The following is a 16,573-nucleotide window of genomic DNA, read 5'->3' on the forward strand; positions in this document are numbered from 1 at the left end:
GTTATCGACGTCGTTGCCATCGTCGTTGTTGTGGTGGTCGCCGTCTCGCTAGTTAGCCATTAGACCAGGGTATGTCAAGGCTCTGATTCCAACTGATGCAGGATATGGAAGTATCAAGAAGTAGAACACATCTACTTTTAGAAAACAAGAAACAAAACACGTTTACTTTTGAAAAATAACCTCAAATCCACGAGGTTTCTTTAAATCCACAAGGATCCTTGAATCCACAAGGAGAAAGGGTCTGGAATCTATCAAAGAACAGAAAGACAAAAATCTGAATTTTATTGATTGAATAATTGTTTAAAAAACATGAACAAACTTAGGGGCATATTTAAAAGCTTCGTAAAACTTGACAGACAAGAAAATATATTCTAAAATAACTCCTAATTGATACCTAACTATAATAAGAACCAAATTTGACTTAAAAATCATTAAAAGCACCTAAAAACAAGGAAATAATAACCCTAAACCTAAAATAACGAAAATTACAAATTAAATACCAAAATTAATAAATTACAATAATTAAATTGTTGATTCCGTCCTACATCATTAACTCAAAATCTTCCCTATAAACTTCAAGGATCACAATTTACAAAAAACCATTCTTCTTTCTTTTTTTTTCTTTTTAAAAAAAAAAAAAAAAATCACCTAGCAATGTTTTAGAGTATCTTTTAACATGTGAGAGTGGACTGGGGAACCAAGACCCTTTACTTTGTTAGTGTCCAATGTCCATGCAATTGTTTTGAGCTATTTAAGTTCCCCTTTTTTTCAAAATTTATAATTAAAAAAATTATAAAGTAGCCTATGAAGTTGTTCAAAATTTTATTTTATTTTTTCCTTAGTTTTTCTCAACAGCCAAATGGAGACTAACCCTTTTCTATAAATTTGTTAATTTTGGCAACAAATTTTGTTTGAGCGTTGTTCTAGTATTGACTAGAATTATAAATAGACCGAATTTCTAGACTTAGACAGGCTTATACGGTTAACCTTAACCTAGTGTTGTCCAATTGAATTCTTTTTTCTGAATGTAAGTGGAGGATTTCGCCCGGTATCTATATAGCAATGTGGAAATCCAGTATAATCATGTTGTTGAACAATTTTAGATTGACTATTAAATTCTATTTGTTTGCAGTATCAAAAGTCATGTAACTCAATGACTTAATCCATTCTCTGTTTAGGAGAATCAAGGTTTAAAACTATAATTATCGAATTTTCAAAATTAGTTCTTTTGGTGTTTGAAGTACTCCAGCTTTGATTTTAATCTTTAGGAGTCATTTTAAATGAAGTAATTCTTAGATACTCTTGGAATACGATGAAAAGTGCTCACTTCTCTCACATTCATGGTAAGATTCAATCATTAAATTTATAGTGGGTTCATCACAAATATGAGAAGAAGAAACACCATTTTACTATACTCTAGGAGTACCTAAGTCCAATGAAGAAACTAGAGTCATTTTCTTCAATGGCAATGTTCATCTTTGGCTTTCAATTATTTTTCTTTTTTTTTTGGAGGACGTGGGTGGGGCAGGAGTGTGGGGTGCCTATGAATCAAAATTTCTATTCTTTTAAATCCAGCATATCTTGGTTGTTGAACAGTTCATAAGATTCAAGATTTTGAATTTTCATCTTCATATGTAAGTTAGCAATTGCTTAGCATTACAGGATTAGACCATGACTCCTATTTCTGCAAATTCTAGCATCCCCACTGCTCTTCATCATTGCTTCAAATATTTATAATCAGTAAGAAACAATGTAAAATCCGAAGGAACTAATTACAAGTTCTCCAAATAGTAATGATGCATGTGATGTGTGCATCGCAGGTGCCCTTGCTTTCTTTTTCTAGTACATAAAGATGGTAAAAATAGTCCACAACCTCTCTCGTATTTTTATTTTCTTTTATCCACCAAAGCCTTTATCAAAGCTAGGAAATGTCAAGCAGTCCTCACACGGAGAGTAACTCCATGTTCAGGTGCAATAACCAACCTAAATGCAGGGGAGTGTTGGTATGTCGGCGACAATGAGAAGAAAAACTTGGATAGAATGATAGATAAAATCACCTTCAGTTCTGTCATGGCAAAGTGTTGGCCAGCACAGACACGAGCCCCTACTCCAAATGGCATATAACCCTGAGGAGTCTTGCAAGCCCCAACAATTCCATGAGCAAATCTTTCCGGATTGAATTTGTGTGCATCAATTCCCCACAAATCATAGTGTTGTTGTAATATTGGGATTGGAATTTGAATGTTTATGCCTTTTGGGATCATCATGTCTTTGAATGTTATGTCTTCCAGGGCCTCTCTGTTCACAAAAGCCGCAGGTGGGTAAAGACGTAATGTCTCTTGGATCACCATTGTCAACTGCCATCAAATACAAGGTTAGTGAACCTAGTCAATGAATGGGCGTGTCAACTCTCATGTATTAATTTCTCAATGTTGAGTACACGGTTTCAGAATTTGTGAGGCATTGGTGTCAATCTCTCCTTGTAATATTTGGTAACTGATGCATCAAGTTCTTTATGTGTGAAATTAAATGGAAAAAAAATTGAACCTCAAAGGCATATTTATGGGAAGAAGATTCAATCATGTTACTAGCCAGTAGAAGTCACTTCTCCGGTGATACCTCAATGAGATATGAAAATTTATTCTTGAACATTTTTCCAGGCACCACCTTCACTTCTATGGCAATCTTACATTTATAACTGCATATGACACCAATATATGAGCAGAAGCATTCTTCCAAATATATACTATATGCACAGAAGCACCATATAATACACTCCTACATGCATTCTTTTGCTCTCTTGTTTGCTGGGATATTCTAATTAACATGCATCCATATGTAGTGGGAGTGTTTTCATGGAAGATAATTTGATAAAATCAAATATAGAAATAGCTAAAACTAATAGTACTATCATATAGTAACTAAAATTATAAATTTTAAACAAAAATACATACCGTTTTCATATTTCGGAGCATGTTGGCATCCGGTAGACTATCCCCAACTATTTTGAGCACCTCAGCACGAGCACGAGCTTGCCATTCAGGATGTGCAGCCAGTAACATCAAGCTCCATGAGGCTGTGATGGCAGTGGTCTCATGGCCAGCAAAGTATATGTTTTTGCAATTATCCACAATGAACTTGTCACATGGGCCATAATAGTCATTATTACTTTTGGCACCCTCAAGAATCATTTGTAAAAGATCCTTCTCATATGATGCTTCAGTGCGCTGTTTTACCACCTTTAATATCATTGAGTTGATCTCTTCTTCTAGTTTCCACATAGCTCTATTGTTTTTGCTCGGCAAGAATCTATAAATTATACATAACATCAATTTTGAAAAATTTAGGAATAATCATCCGTAGCAATGTTCACTTTCCCTCCACCCCCATTTATAAAAGAATAGAGATACCCCTAGTTCTCTTATCTCATAAATCCTCAACCCATAGAAGGCCAGCGTTGAATCTAAATCCTTAGGCCAATGTTAAATCTAAATCCTACTCTTTTATAAGAAAGGGAAGTATCATTAGGCTATAAGAACACTAGTCAATTAAAGATGTTCACAAACAACAAACCAAAATTTGTCAATGTTATAGCTTTCTAGTCTTCGTTATTAAGATCAATGGACTCAAAATGTTACCATACCTAAAACCAGGAACTCCAACATTTCCCTTGGACATGATTCCTTGAAGAGTTTTAAGTTTTAAGAATATTTCTTCTCCATGGGAATAGTTGCTTCCGAAACAGGCTTTTGATATTATATCCGCCGAAAGGCTTCTCAAATCCTCACTGATTTTAATGTCTGCAATCCCTCCCTCATTTTCAATTCTACTCTCCCAACTTCTTAGCATTGAGATTGTTGAGTCCACCATTAGGTTTACCATGCCCTTCAGAAAGAAATGCATATATTATTTGTAGCAGTATAAAAGTTTACAACAACAACAACATAGCCTTAGTCTATAGAGATTTATTAAATAATGGTATAGTAGTGACTAATTAATCTAAAGCTTAATATGATGAGGCATTGAAGTAACAACAGTATAACGCAATATTGTGCTTTGGGATTGTTTCTGAGTTTTGTTCATGTAAAATGGCATATCAATATTGTCAAAACTGGACTATCAAAAAAAATGACAAAACTGGTTTCAGGTTAGTCAGTTAAAAATAAAAAGCAATAAAAGAACGGTTTCAGATTATGTCTTTGTAGAGGATTACATTGCCTATAATAAGTGAGATTTACCTTAACCTTATCAATGTACAATTCAGGAGCAATAATCTTCCTTTGATGGGCCCAAATTGCGCCATTTGACGACAGAATGCCTTGGCCCAGAAGTGGCCCACGATCTTTGGACAGATAAGAAGGTTTTCCAAGGCTCAAAGAAGTGCAAAGGCTGATTTCCTTCACCACCTCTGGATTTGTTATGCATAATAGCTGTATGTTTCCTGATGAATATAAGAATATTTGTCCTGCCACCAATGCATACTAGCTAGGTGAGCAAGGTTGAAAAGATAAATTTAAGATTTTGATTTTGATTTAGTGTTGATATGCATATTTTGATCATTTGATCTTCAAGAGCTCCATTGTTAATATTCTAGGCATGCCTTGGAATAATTGCTAAAGATTACAAAACAGAGAAAAGTATTTGCTATGACAAAACATGCCATTGTTTCTTCAACTTGTTACAAGTAAAAATGTGCATTCATCAGTCAAATGAAATCTACTATAATTCCCATTCCCAAATCCCAATCCTTGTCCAAGTTCACCTATTGGAAAAGTGGAACAAAAAAACATTTGAAACAGAAAAAGTACCAACTTTTATTATTAATTAATTTTCTGAACTCTGATTTTATTAGAGAAATATAATAAAGAAGCAAAAACAAAAAGAACCATCTAATACAAATACAAGGTCATTGTCATAAGTATGGACTACAAAAGTTTATAACTCTAATTACAATTGGAATATTATGACATCAAAAGTTGTCTAAAATCTGAGCTACACCCTCTATGACTACTGCTATTGTCTACTTATTTTCATTTTCAACTCCCTAAACTATATTTCAACCTGCTTTGGTAGTTAGAGAGAGAAAAGAAGAAGAAGAAAGGAAATGACAAGTGAAGTACCATATTTATTTCTCCACTGCTCTAAATGTGGGAAGAGAGTGGAAGGCCAGTCATGAGCAACAGCATCAGGGTGATCATACTCATTTGTAGCAGTAGTTTTTGGTGTTGAATGAACTTGGAGTTGAATTCTCTTCATTTCAGGGATGTTCCCAAAGAAGAAAGAAGGAGAAGGTCCCCTTATACCTTGCCTTCGAAGTTTTGCTCTGAGAAGTTTTGGTTTCAAAACCAAAAGGATATAGAGTTGCATTAACAACACTATAAACCCTCCTATAACAACTGATACAGTGATCTTCGCCATTAGAATTGGGTTTTCTTCCATGTTTCTGCTTCTTCTGCTTCTTTTCTCCCTAGACTTCGATCAAAACTAGGACCCTTTGGATTCTTGGTGTTTTCTTTCAGGTATTAATAGTCAATAGCCTGTTTTTCTGGCCACATTTTTTTGTCTTTTTTTTTTTTTTTGGTTTTTTGATCTTTAGCATTTTCCAAAAAACCTATATTGTGTTGGATTTATATTGATTTGACAAGTGTAATTGGACTAACTGAGACGTATTACCTTGAGACATTGCAGGCTATATGGTCCCTTTTTTGTTACGATAATGTTGATTGATTAATAAGTGCACAAACTATTTTGTCTTTTACTCGTTAGAGCATCTTTGCACAAAAAAAAAAAAAAATCTATTTTCACTTAACAAGAGCGTAGTTTATTTATTTTAACATTTTATTTTATGATAAACTTTGCATTACATCTCTTATTTTAGCATATCACTTATTTAAATAACTTATTTAAAAATTCCTAACTTTTTTTATAAAAATAAAATAAAAAATCACCACCCTTCCCTCAAGTAGTAGTAAGCCAAGCCAGCCACCACAACACACCCAAAACCAATCGGAGCCCACCGAATCACCTTAACCCACATCCAAATCCAACCAAAACTCATTCCACTAGACCACCAAAACCACAAAGATTAGACCACCACCGACAACTCATTGCAACCCATCAAAATCAACCCACAAAAAAAAATCCACACAACAACCCAAAAAAAACCACCACAAACCACCGTGAGAGAGAGAGAGAGAGAGATCTAACGAGATCGACAGTGGGCAAGGTGGCGAGATCGTCGGCATACTCTAGAGAGAGGAAGAGAGGAGAGGTAGAGAGTGAGAATGAAAGAGGAAGAGAGTCTAAGAGAGAAGCAAACAGGGAGAGAGAGAGGGAGAGAAGTAAAATTTAAAACCATTCAAAAGTTTTACAATTTTGTTTCTATTATTAGAATTGTACTATTTATCAATACTAAATTTTTTAACATTTAGATTTTTTTTTTCTTTTTGAAAACAACGTTTAGATTTATTTGGATAGAACTTATTGCTGAAAATTAAAAATATTATTGCAAAATAATTTTTAAATGTGTTAATAGTACTGTGGGACTCATTTTTAATAAAAAAGTTGCTGAAAAGTGAAGTTTATGACTCCCTTAAACAGTGTACGGGACCCAGGGGTATGGTAAAAAGGGGCTGAAAAGTCAAATATATACGGCTATTATTCATGAACAGTGAAATTTGTCCCCCTGACGCATGCTACAGCAGAAAAGAAAAAAAAATAAAACGCAAACGCAAAACGCAACAAACGCCGAATCCAAACAGATACTTAGTGATTTAGAATATTTGATATGGGAGGTTTTTTTATGTTTAGTGTGTTAAATGCTAAACAATTAGCATTTAGCACACTTGATGCTAGTGCTCTTATCCCTTTTTTTTCCAAGTGAGTTTTGGATAACAATAAGTTTAGGAACACAACTATTTTCACAAGTATTATTTATTGTGATTAGTGCATAACAAAAATGGTAAATATGATGGCGTTCAAAGAGATAGCCAATACAATTTCTCATTAGATAAAAGAGAACGTTTTATTTTTTTAGAAGGAAGATAGTAAAGGAGAAGGAAGTTCATACCAGTGATCACATCCTTATAATCAATTGCACTACTCTTCTTCTTCTTTTTCCATGACCCACAATTAAAAGGTAAAGAAAGAAATCAAACACGATTGTTATTAATTTGCAAAGATATGAAGGAAATCAAAAAATTAATCTCAGTGTTACAAAGAGTATGAATGATTAGATGAAATTATTTTTAGAGAGAGGGAGAGAGAGAGAGATGGAAAAAAAAGGGGATAAACAAACAAATAAGCTAATATTTTGAGCTAAAACTGTTTTTACTACCTCAGAAAGCACTTCAAACATGTATAAGCATGATTTTGGTATTTTTATTATAGTTCTTGTGCTACTTTTGATACCTTTATATAGGTCAAAGGACCAAGTTTGAAAAAAAAAAAAAAAAAATGAAAAACCAAGTGCGGGAGTGGTTTTCTCCAACTTAGGCAATGGGCTTTGACACTCATAGGCCCATGTGTTTTAGTCTCGAATGAAGCATTAAATTCTAATTTTACTTTTTACAGGGGAGAGGAGGAAGGCCCATTGTTACTAAAGACCAAAATGAGTGATTAAGTGTCTAGGCCTATTTTCAAGAGCCCAAATCAATGTCAAGCTCCATTTGCAATTTTAAGTACTATTGGAGTTGTTTGAATACAAGTTTTGGCCTTCCAAATCACAGGTTCCCAAGCTTTCCCATGAAAACTCTAGGCTTGAACCATGGCCTTAAGACTTGACAAAATTGTAGGCATGTGAGAAATTGCAGCTTCATTAAAAATTTCGTGAGTTTTAGCTTGGGTGTCAATATTTAACCCAACTCACGAATACGACACAGTTTTTGCGGGTTAGGGTTAGGCCTTAATGGATTTGGATCATAAACGAGTCGACTCAAAAGCAACACGATAAGAAACATGTTGTAAGCAGGTTAACCCACATGATTTGTAATAGACACGTTTGATATGCTAATTTATTTGTGTCAACCCAAAAATGACCCATTTAACACAACCCATCTAACTCGTATAACAAATAAATATTCATTTTATTTTAAATTTTTAAATACCTTTTATATCCAATCTATATTTTAAACTTAAAAAAAAATGAGTAATTACAAAACTTACAGGTGATATAATTGTAAATTAAAACTTTATAAACCCTAGTCATGATTAGCCTACTATTTGCACCATCTCTTTCAATATTAATACTTAGCATTTGATTCCGTGGATGTTATATTTTTGTTGAACTATGTTATATTGAATTTGAGTTTAAATGTATGCACTTCTTTTGAGAGTCTTTTGGCTAAATATTGTAAAAAATGAAGTTTTTTGTTGTTATAGTCACTGTTCAAAGTTATTTGGCAAAATGAGGAAAGAGAATAAATTTCGGCAACAGCGTTGCCGAAATTGCATAAAAAAAAGTATGAGAGATAAATAAATTTGCAGGTGATGGCAGGATTTGAATTTCGGTAATCCCATTACCGAAATTCCTGCTGCCCAAACCATTACCCGAGTGAGTGCCCAAATAAAAACAATTGTGGCAATGCCATTGACGAAAATGGGAAAAAAAAAAAAAACCAATTGAGGTGCCATTGCCGAAAATGAGAGAAAAGAAAAAAAGAAAAAAAGAAAAAACCAATTGAAGTGCCATTGCCGAAAATGGGAGAAAAGTCAAAAAAAAAAAAAAAAAAGAGTCAATTGTGGCAATGGCATTGCCGAAAATGGGGGAAAATATTTAAAAAAAAAAATCAATTGTGGCAATGGCATTGCCGAAAATGGGGGAAAAAAAGTATTAAAAAAAAAAAAAATCTATTGTGGCAATGGCATTGCCGAAAATGGGTGAGAAAAAAAAATTGTGGCAACCAAGTCGCCGAAAATGGAGGGAAAAAAAAATGCTTCGTCCACAACATTTTTCACAACAAATTACAAGTGGTTAGTTGTTATTGGTTTAAACTTAATACTAAGATAACTTTTGTGCCCCAATAATAACAATTAGTAACAACCTGCCAGTTAGGATTTGTTGTAAAAATGTTGTGGATGTATCATTTCTAAAAAAAATCATAGTGTCAAAATAGAAAAAAAAAAAAAAAAAAAGTGGCAAATTGTTTTGTGGCAATTGCATTGCCGAAATAGAGGGGAAAAAAAAAACAATTTGCCACTTTTTTTTTCCTTCTATTTCGGCACCACGATTTTTTTGAGAAATGATACGTCTACAATATTTTCACAATATTTTTACAACAAATCCTAACTGGCAGGTTGTTACTGATTGTTATTATTGGGGCACAAAAGTTATCTTAGTATTAAGTTTAAATTTAAACCAATAATAACTAACCACTTGTAATTTGTTGTGAAAAATATTGTGGACGAAGCATTTTTTTCCCTCCATTTTCGGCCACTTGGTTGCCACAATTTTTTTTTCTCACTCATTTTCGGCAATGCCATTGCCACAATAGTTTTTTTTTTTTTTTATACTTTTTTCCCCATTTTCGGCAATGCCATTGCCACAATTGATTTTTTTTTTAAATATTTTCCCCCATTTTCGGCAATGCCATTGCCACAATTGACTTTTTTTTTTTTTTTTACTTTTCTCCCATTTTCGGCAATGGCACTTCAATTGGTTTTTTTTTTTTTTTTTTCTTTCTTTCTTTTCTCTCATTTTCGGCAATGGCACCTCAATTGGTTTTTTTTTTTTTTTTTTTTCCATTTTCGTCAATGGCATTGCCACAATTGTTTTTATTTGGGCACTCACTCGGGTAATGGTTTGGGCAGCAGGAATTTCGGTAATGGGATTACCGAAATTCAAATCCTGCCATCACCTGCAAATTTATTTCTCTCTCATACTTTTTTATGCAATTTCGGCAACGCTGTTGCCGAAATTCATTCTCTTTCCTCATTTTGCCAAATAACTTTGAACAGTGACTATAACAACAAAAAACTTCATTTTTTACAATATTTAGCCAAAAGACTCCTTCTTTTGAAGTGTAAATAACTTGTTTTCTAGATGGATGTTATATTTTTGTTGAACTATGTTATTTTGAATGTGGGTTGAAGACTTGAAGTGTATGCATTGCTTTCGATATGTAAAGAGCTTATATCTATATGGATGTTATATGTAATATTAAGTGAGTTGAAATGGGCTGTGTCACATTTCTATCAACCCAACACAACTCGTTTATTAAGCATATCAAGTGGGTCGGATCATGTCAAGTGTCAACCCACTTTATTAACAAGTCGAATTAGGATTAAAGAATCATGACACAATTATTAAATGAGTAGAGTTCAGGTTGAGGCATTTAGTTGACATAAACCTGACACGCTAACCCAAATGGGCACCCCTAATTTTAGCCATGACTTCTTCAAAAAATTTGGTATCTTGATATAAGGCATTATAATAAGGAACATATTGATGATATATTAGTGGGACTTGCTGAGTTGTTGTTTCTTAATATTTATTTTGGGGTACTTCTGGTGCTGGATTTTGAGGAAAATATATACTCAAAATAGTAGTCAATTATGGATGCTATGCTTCTTGTTTCATATAAAAAAAAATTGATATTAGTTTTTTTTTTTAAATGATACTAGTTGAATTAAATCCAATAAATGGATCGAATTTCTAGACTTAGACGGGTTTACAAGGTTATACCTTCAACCTTTTTTTTAGAAGCAACCACGGTGGGCATATTATTGGATAGCTAAATAGTTATCTACAAAAACCTTAAAAATATTAGGAGGAATGGACTCCATTCAAACTAAAATAGAAATAGAAAATCTTAGGCCATTTTGAATATGAACTGCTGTAAGTTTCTTTAATACATTCACCTCTCTTCCATGTTTGTTAAAATCTCACTCATTTTACTAAAAAATGAGCCAACGCGTTGCCTTGCTAAAATGTATAAGAGAAATAATAGTTCTGAAGAGAACTAGCTGAACAAAGTGACGGAATTTTCGTATATAGCAGTGATGGAAATTTCTGAACCACCCTTGAAGATCGAACTGTACAAATCCAGCTCCTGAACAAAGTGGACTGCTCTTCTTGCTGCGAGAGCTTCAAGAACTACCACTGAAGATGGCATGGGAACAATCTCGGATAAGACTGCCTTTATTTCTCCATGAGAATTGCGAACCACTACTCCTATTCCTGCTACATTCAGGTCTTCAAACACGGTTATACCTTAACCTAGTATTGACAGATTGAATTCTTTTTTTCTGAATGTAAGTGGAGAATTTGACCCGGTTTCTACATGGCAATGTGGAAATCCAGTATAATCAGGTTGTTGAACAATTTTAGACAGTGAATTTTTAATTCTATTTGTTTGGAGTATCAAAAGTCATATAACTCAATGACATAGTCCATTCGCTTACCAGGAGAATCAATGTTTTAAAAACCCCTCCCTTTATTATAACTATCTATCGAAATATCAAAACTAATTCTTTTGGTGTTTGAAGCACTCCAGCCTTGATTTTAATCTTTAGAGGTCATTAAAAACGTTAGATCCAATGGAGGAACTGGGGTCATTTACTTCAATGGCAATGTACATCATTGCTTCAAATCTTTATAATCAGAAAGAAACAATGTAAAAACTGAAGGAACTATTACAAGTTCTCCAAAGGTGCCCTGCCCTTAATTTCTTTTTGTAATACATAAAGATGGTACAAATAGTCCACAACCTCTCTCATTTTTTTTATTTTCTTCTATTTTCAAAGCTAGAAAATGTCAAGCTGTCCTCACAAGGAGAGTAACTCCATGTTCAGGTACAATAACCAACCTAAATGCAGGGGAGTGTACGTATCCCGGCGATAGTGAGAAGCAAAACTTGGATAGAATAAGAGTTAAAATAACCTTCAGTTCTGTCATGGCAAAGTGCTGGCCAGCACAGACATGAGGCCCTACTCCAAATGGCATATAAGCCTGTGGAGTCTTGCAAGCCCCAACAATCCCATGAGCAAATCTTTCGGGATTGAATTTGTGTGCATCAGATCCCCACAAATCACACTGCTGTTGTAATATTGGGACTGGAATCTGAATGTTCATACCTTTTGAGATCATAATGTCTTTGAATGTAATGTCTTCCAGGGCCGCTCTGATCACAAAAGCCGCAGGTGGGTAAAGACGCAATGTCTCTTGGATCACCATTGTCAACTGCCACCAAATACAAGGTTAGTGAAACTATGTCAATGTATGGGTGTGTCAACTCTCGTGTATTAATATCTCAATGTTGAGTACATGATTTCAAAATTTGTGTAGCAGTGATGTTAATCTCTCCTTGTAATATTTGGTAACTGATGTGTTATGTTCTTTATGTGTGAAATAAAATGGAAAAAAAAATTTGTTTTGAACCTCAAAAGGCATAATTAGAGGAAGAATATTCAATCGTGTCACTAGCCACTAGAAGTCACTTTTCCGATGATAGCTCAATGGGGTATGAAAATTCATTCTTGAACGTTTTTCCAGGCACCACCTTCAATTCTAAGGAAACTTTGAAAATATAAGTGCATAGGACAACAACATATGTGCAGAAACATCCTTCCAAATACATACTATAGGCACACAAGCACCATAAATAACATTGCTTGCTACATGCATTCTTTTTCTCTCTTTTTGCTGGGATATTCTGAACTAACATGCATCCATATATAGTGGGAGTGTTTTCTTGGATAAAAATTTGATAAAATCTAATAAAGAAATAGCCAAAACTAATAGTACTATTATACAGTAACTAAAATTATAAATTTTAAAGAAAAATACATACTGTTTTCATGTTTCGGAGCATGTTGGCATCTGGTGGACTATCCCCACATATTTCGAGCACCTCAGCACGAGCACGAGCTTGCCATTCAGGATGTGCAGCCAGTAACATCAAGCTCCATGTGGCTGTGATGGCAGTGGTCTCATGGCCAGCAAAGTATATATTTTTGCAATTATCCACAATGAACTTGTCGCGAGAACTATCTGTTGATGGGCCATAATAGTCATTATAACTTTTGGCACCCTCAAGAACCATTTGTAAAAGATCCTTCTCATATGATGCTTCAGTGCGCTGCTTTACCACCTTTAATATCATTGAGTTGATCTCTTCTTCAAGATTCCACATAGCTCTATTGTTTTTGCTCGGCAAGAATCTATAAAATATGCATATCATCAATTTTGAAATATTTAGGAATAATCATCCCTAGCAATGTTCTTTTTTTCCCTCATTTATAAAAGAATAGAGATACCCCTAGTTCTCTTATCCCATAAATCCTCAACCCAGAGAAGGCCAGTGTTGAATCTAAATCCTACTCTTTTATAAGAAAGACAATTATCATTAGGCTATAAGAACACTAGTCAATTAAAGATGTTCACAAACAACAAACCAAAATTTGTCAATGTTATAGTCTTCTAGTCTTTGTTATTAAGATCAATGGATTCAAAATGTTACCATACCTATAACCAGGAACTCCAACATTTCCCTTGGACATGATTCCTTGAAGAGTATTGAGTTTTAAGAATATTTCTTCCCCTTGGGAATAGTTGCTTCCAAAACAGGCTCTTGATATTATATCCGCCGATAGGCTTCTCAAATCCTCATTGATTTTAATGTCTGCAATCCCTCCCTCATTTTCAATTCTACTCTCCCAACTTCTTAGCATTGAGGTTGTTGAGTCCACCATTAGGTTTACCATGCCCTTCAGAAAGAAGCACATCAGTATAAAGGTTTACAACAACAAAAACCAAGCCTTAGTCTATAGAGATTTATTAGATAATGGTATAATAGTGACTAATTAATCTAAAGCTTAATATGATGAGGCATTGAAGTAACAACAGTATAATGCAATCTTCACTCAAACAATCGGGACATATTGTGCTTTGGGATTGTTGCTGAGTTTTGTTCATGTAAAATGACATATCAATATTGTCAAAACTGGACTATCCCAAAAAAAATGACAAAAATGGTTTCAGGTTAGTTAAAAACAAAAGAAAAAGTAATAAAAGAATGGTTTCAGATTATGTCTTTGTAAAGGATTACATTGCATATAATAAGTGAGGGTTTTAATTTGTTTAGGCATTATTCTAGTCTTCATAGGAAATTTAGGAAATTTTGGTAACTAATAGAGATCATTATTATATGCCCTTGTTAAAGTCTTTCTTCAATTGTCATGTTGAACATTTTCGCCAATTAAGTCTTATGCATAATATTAAGATCTATTGTCCAAGTACTCTTTTTGAAATTTATGTAAACCTTTGAGATTTACCTTAACCTTATCAATGTACAATTCAGGAGCAATAATCTTCCTTTGATGGGCCCAAATTGCGCCATTTGACGACAGAATGCCTTGGCCCAGAAGTGGCCCACGATCTTTGGATAGGTAAGAAGGTTTTCCAAGGCTCAAAGAAGTGCAAAGGCTGATTTCCTTCACCATCTCTGGATCTGTTATGCATAATAGCTGTATGTTTCCAGATGAATATAAGAATATTGGTCCTGCCACCAATATAGATTAGGTGAGCAAGGTTGAAAAATAAAATTTTAAGATTCTGATTTAGTGTTGATATGCATATTTGATCATATGATCTTTAAGAGGTCCTTTTGTTTACATTCTAGGCATGTCTTGGACTAATTGCTAAAGATTACAAAACAGAGGAAATTAAGTATTTGCTAAGACAAAACATGCCATTGTTTCTTTCAACTTGTTTCAAGTAAGTAAAAATGTGCATTCATCATTCAAATGAAATCTGCTATAATTCCCATTCCCGATCCGTGTCCAAGTTCACCTAATGGAAAAGTACTAATTTTTTTTCTGAATAATGCTTTCACTAGAGAAAGATAATAAAGCAACAAAAAAAAAGAACCGTTTAATACTCTAATTACAATTGAAATATTCTGACAACAAAAGTTTTCTAATTTCTGAGCTATACCCTTTATGCCTACTGCTATTTTCTACTTATTTTCATTTTCAACACCCTAAATGTTAGAGAGAGAGAGAGAGAGAGAGAGAGAGATAGAGCAAATGGCAAGTGAAGTACCATATTCATTTCTCCACTGCTCCAAATGTGGGAAGAGAGTGGAAGGCCAGTCATGAGCAATAGCATCAGGGTGATCATACTCCTTTCTAGCAGTAGTTTTTGGTGTTGCATGAACTTGGAGTTGAATTCTCTTCATTTCAGGGATGTTCCCGAAGAAGAAAGAAGGAGAAGGTCCCCTTATACCTTGCCTTTGAAGGTTGGCTCTGAGAAGTTTTGGTTTCAAAACCAAAAGGTTATAGAGTCGCATTAACAACACTATAAACCCTCCTATAACAACTGATACAGTGATCTTCGCCATTAGAACTGGGTTTGCTTCCATGTTTCTGCTTCTTTTCTCACTAGACTTCGATCAAAACTAGGACCCTTAAGATTCTCTGTGTACTGTTTTCATTCAAGTGATGTATATTAGCCTGCCACATTTTATATTTTTCTTCTGACCTTTAGCATCTTCCAAGAGAGAGAGTAGTAATTTTATATTGCGTTGGATTTTTAATTGATTTGAGTCATTTGGCCAGCCGAATTGGGCTAATTAAGACATATAATATATTAGTATAAAACTATAAATTATACCTTGATATAATGATATTGCAGGCTATATGGTCCCGTTTTTTGTTATGATAATGGTGATTGATTGATAAGTGCACCAACTATTTTGTCTGTACTTTGTCCCTTAGAGCATCTTCAACAGATGCTCTATCTTTATTTTTAGTCCAAAAAATATTACTGTTCACCTTCCAACAGCTTCTCTAAACACAAAACTTTTTCAAATTTTTTTTGAAGTTGCTACAGTGCTTCTCTAGATACAGAGAAGCACCGTAGCAACTCCAAACTATTATTTTATCTTAAAAAAATACCTAGCTGAATAAAAAAATATTCTTTCTCCCTTGTTTCTTTTCTCTTTCGTTCTTCACTCTCTATCTCAACGGTAATATACCACAATCAAAACAAAATCACAAAACCCAATCAAAAGATTTGAAAAACAAAAACAATCTTTCTCATAAGCCTAATGAAATCTAAACAATAAAATAAAACTAATCAAACCAAAAAAAAAAAAAACAAACAAACAAACAAGCTTGTAGAACGCCGATCTCCACTCTCTGCCGGTGATCTATGCGTGTATGAGAGAGAATTTGTTTGTGTGAGATAGAGGGAGAGAGTTCTAGAATCAAGTAGAAATTAAAAAAAAAAAAAAAAAAAGAGATAGCTAGAGAAAAAGAGAGACAGAGAACTGAAGAAATGATCCGAAATGAACTAGAAAAAGAAAAAGAAGGTAGATAGAGGAAAGGTGTGGGATACGTGTATGGTGGAGAAAAAACCAAGAGAAAAAAAAAAGAAAAAAAAAAGAAAGAAAGAAGAAGCGCATGGATGAGGACGAAAGGGAAGAAAGAAAAATAATATAAAAAATAAAAATAAAAATCTTAATTGAAAAATACTATCACAATATTTTCATAATAAATTTTAAGTAGCAGATTGTTATTAGTTAATATTGGCAAGTAAAAAAATAATTTCAACGGTGAGTTCAAATTGGAACTA

General features: G+C 33.8%; 2 protein-coding genes across 2 annotated transcripts; both read right to left on the reverse strand.

Annotated features, from left to right (window-relative positions):
* Positions 1–1,707: 1,707 nt before the first annotated feature.
* Positions 1,708–5,464, reverse strand: LOC142617883 (cytochrome P450 714C2-like). The gene is made up of 5 exons (XM_075790865.1): positions 5,121–5,464; positions 4,239–4,465; positions 3,644–3,885; positions 2,955–3,309; positions 1,708–2,357 (listed from the first exon to the last, which is right to left on the reverse strand). Exons 1-5 carry the CDS (start codon positions 5,437–5,439, stop codon positions 1,932–1,934), a joined length of 1,569 nt encoding a protein of 522 aa, XP_075646980.1. The 5' UTR covers positions 5,440–5,464; the 3' UTR covers positions 1,708–1,931.
* A 6,080-nt stretch (positions 5,465–11,544) lies between these two features.
* LOC142615174 (cytochrome P450 714C2-like) lies at positions 11,545–16,209 on the reverse strand. Its single transcript, XM_075787874.1, has 5 exons — positions 15,041–16,209; positions 14,272–14,498; positions 13,463–13,704; positions 12,789–13,158; positions 11,545–12,178 (listed from the first exon to the last, which is right to left on the reverse strand). Exons 1-5 carry the CDS (start codon positions 15,357–15,359, stop codon positions 11,753–11,755), a joined length of 1,584 nt encoding a protein of 527 aa, XP_075643989.1. The 5' UTR covers positions 15,360–16,209; the 3' UTR covers positions 11,545–11,752.
* Positions 16,210–16,573: the final 364 nt, after the last annotated feature.

This window comes from Castanea sativa, chromosome 11 (assembly GCF_040712315.1).
Source record: "Castanea sativa cultivar Marrone di Chiusa Pesio chromosome 11, ASM4071231v1".
NCBI classification, from domain to species: Eukaryota; Viridiplantae; Streptophyta; class Magnoliopsida; order Fagales; family Fagaceae; genus Castanea; species Castanea sativa.

Coding starts and splice junctions, on each gene's coding strand:
- LOC142617883 (XM_075790865.1), bottom strand. CDS start 5,439: ATGGAAGAAAACCCAATTCTAATGGCGAAGATCACTGTATCAGTTGTT. Junction 3,886..4,238: donor TGTACATTGATAAGGTTAAG/GTAAATCTCACT, acceptor TTCTTTCTGAAG/GGCATGGTAAACCTAATGGT. Junction 3,310..3,643: donor GTTGGAGTTCCTGGTTTTAG/GTATGGTAACAT, acceptor TATAATTTATAG/ATTCTTGCCGAGCAAAAACA.
- LOC142615174 (XM_075787874.1), bottom strand. CDS start 15,359: ATGGAAGCAAACCCAGTTCTAATGGCGAAGATCACTGTATCAGTTGTT. Junction 13,159..13,462: donor GTTGGAGTTCCTGGTTATAG/GTATGGTAACAT, acceptor CATATTTTATAG/ATTCTTGCCGAGCAAAAACA. Junction 12,179..12,788: donor TGCTCCGAAACATGAAAACA/GTATGTATTTTT, acceptor ATTTGGTGGCAG/TTGACAATGGTGATCCAAGA.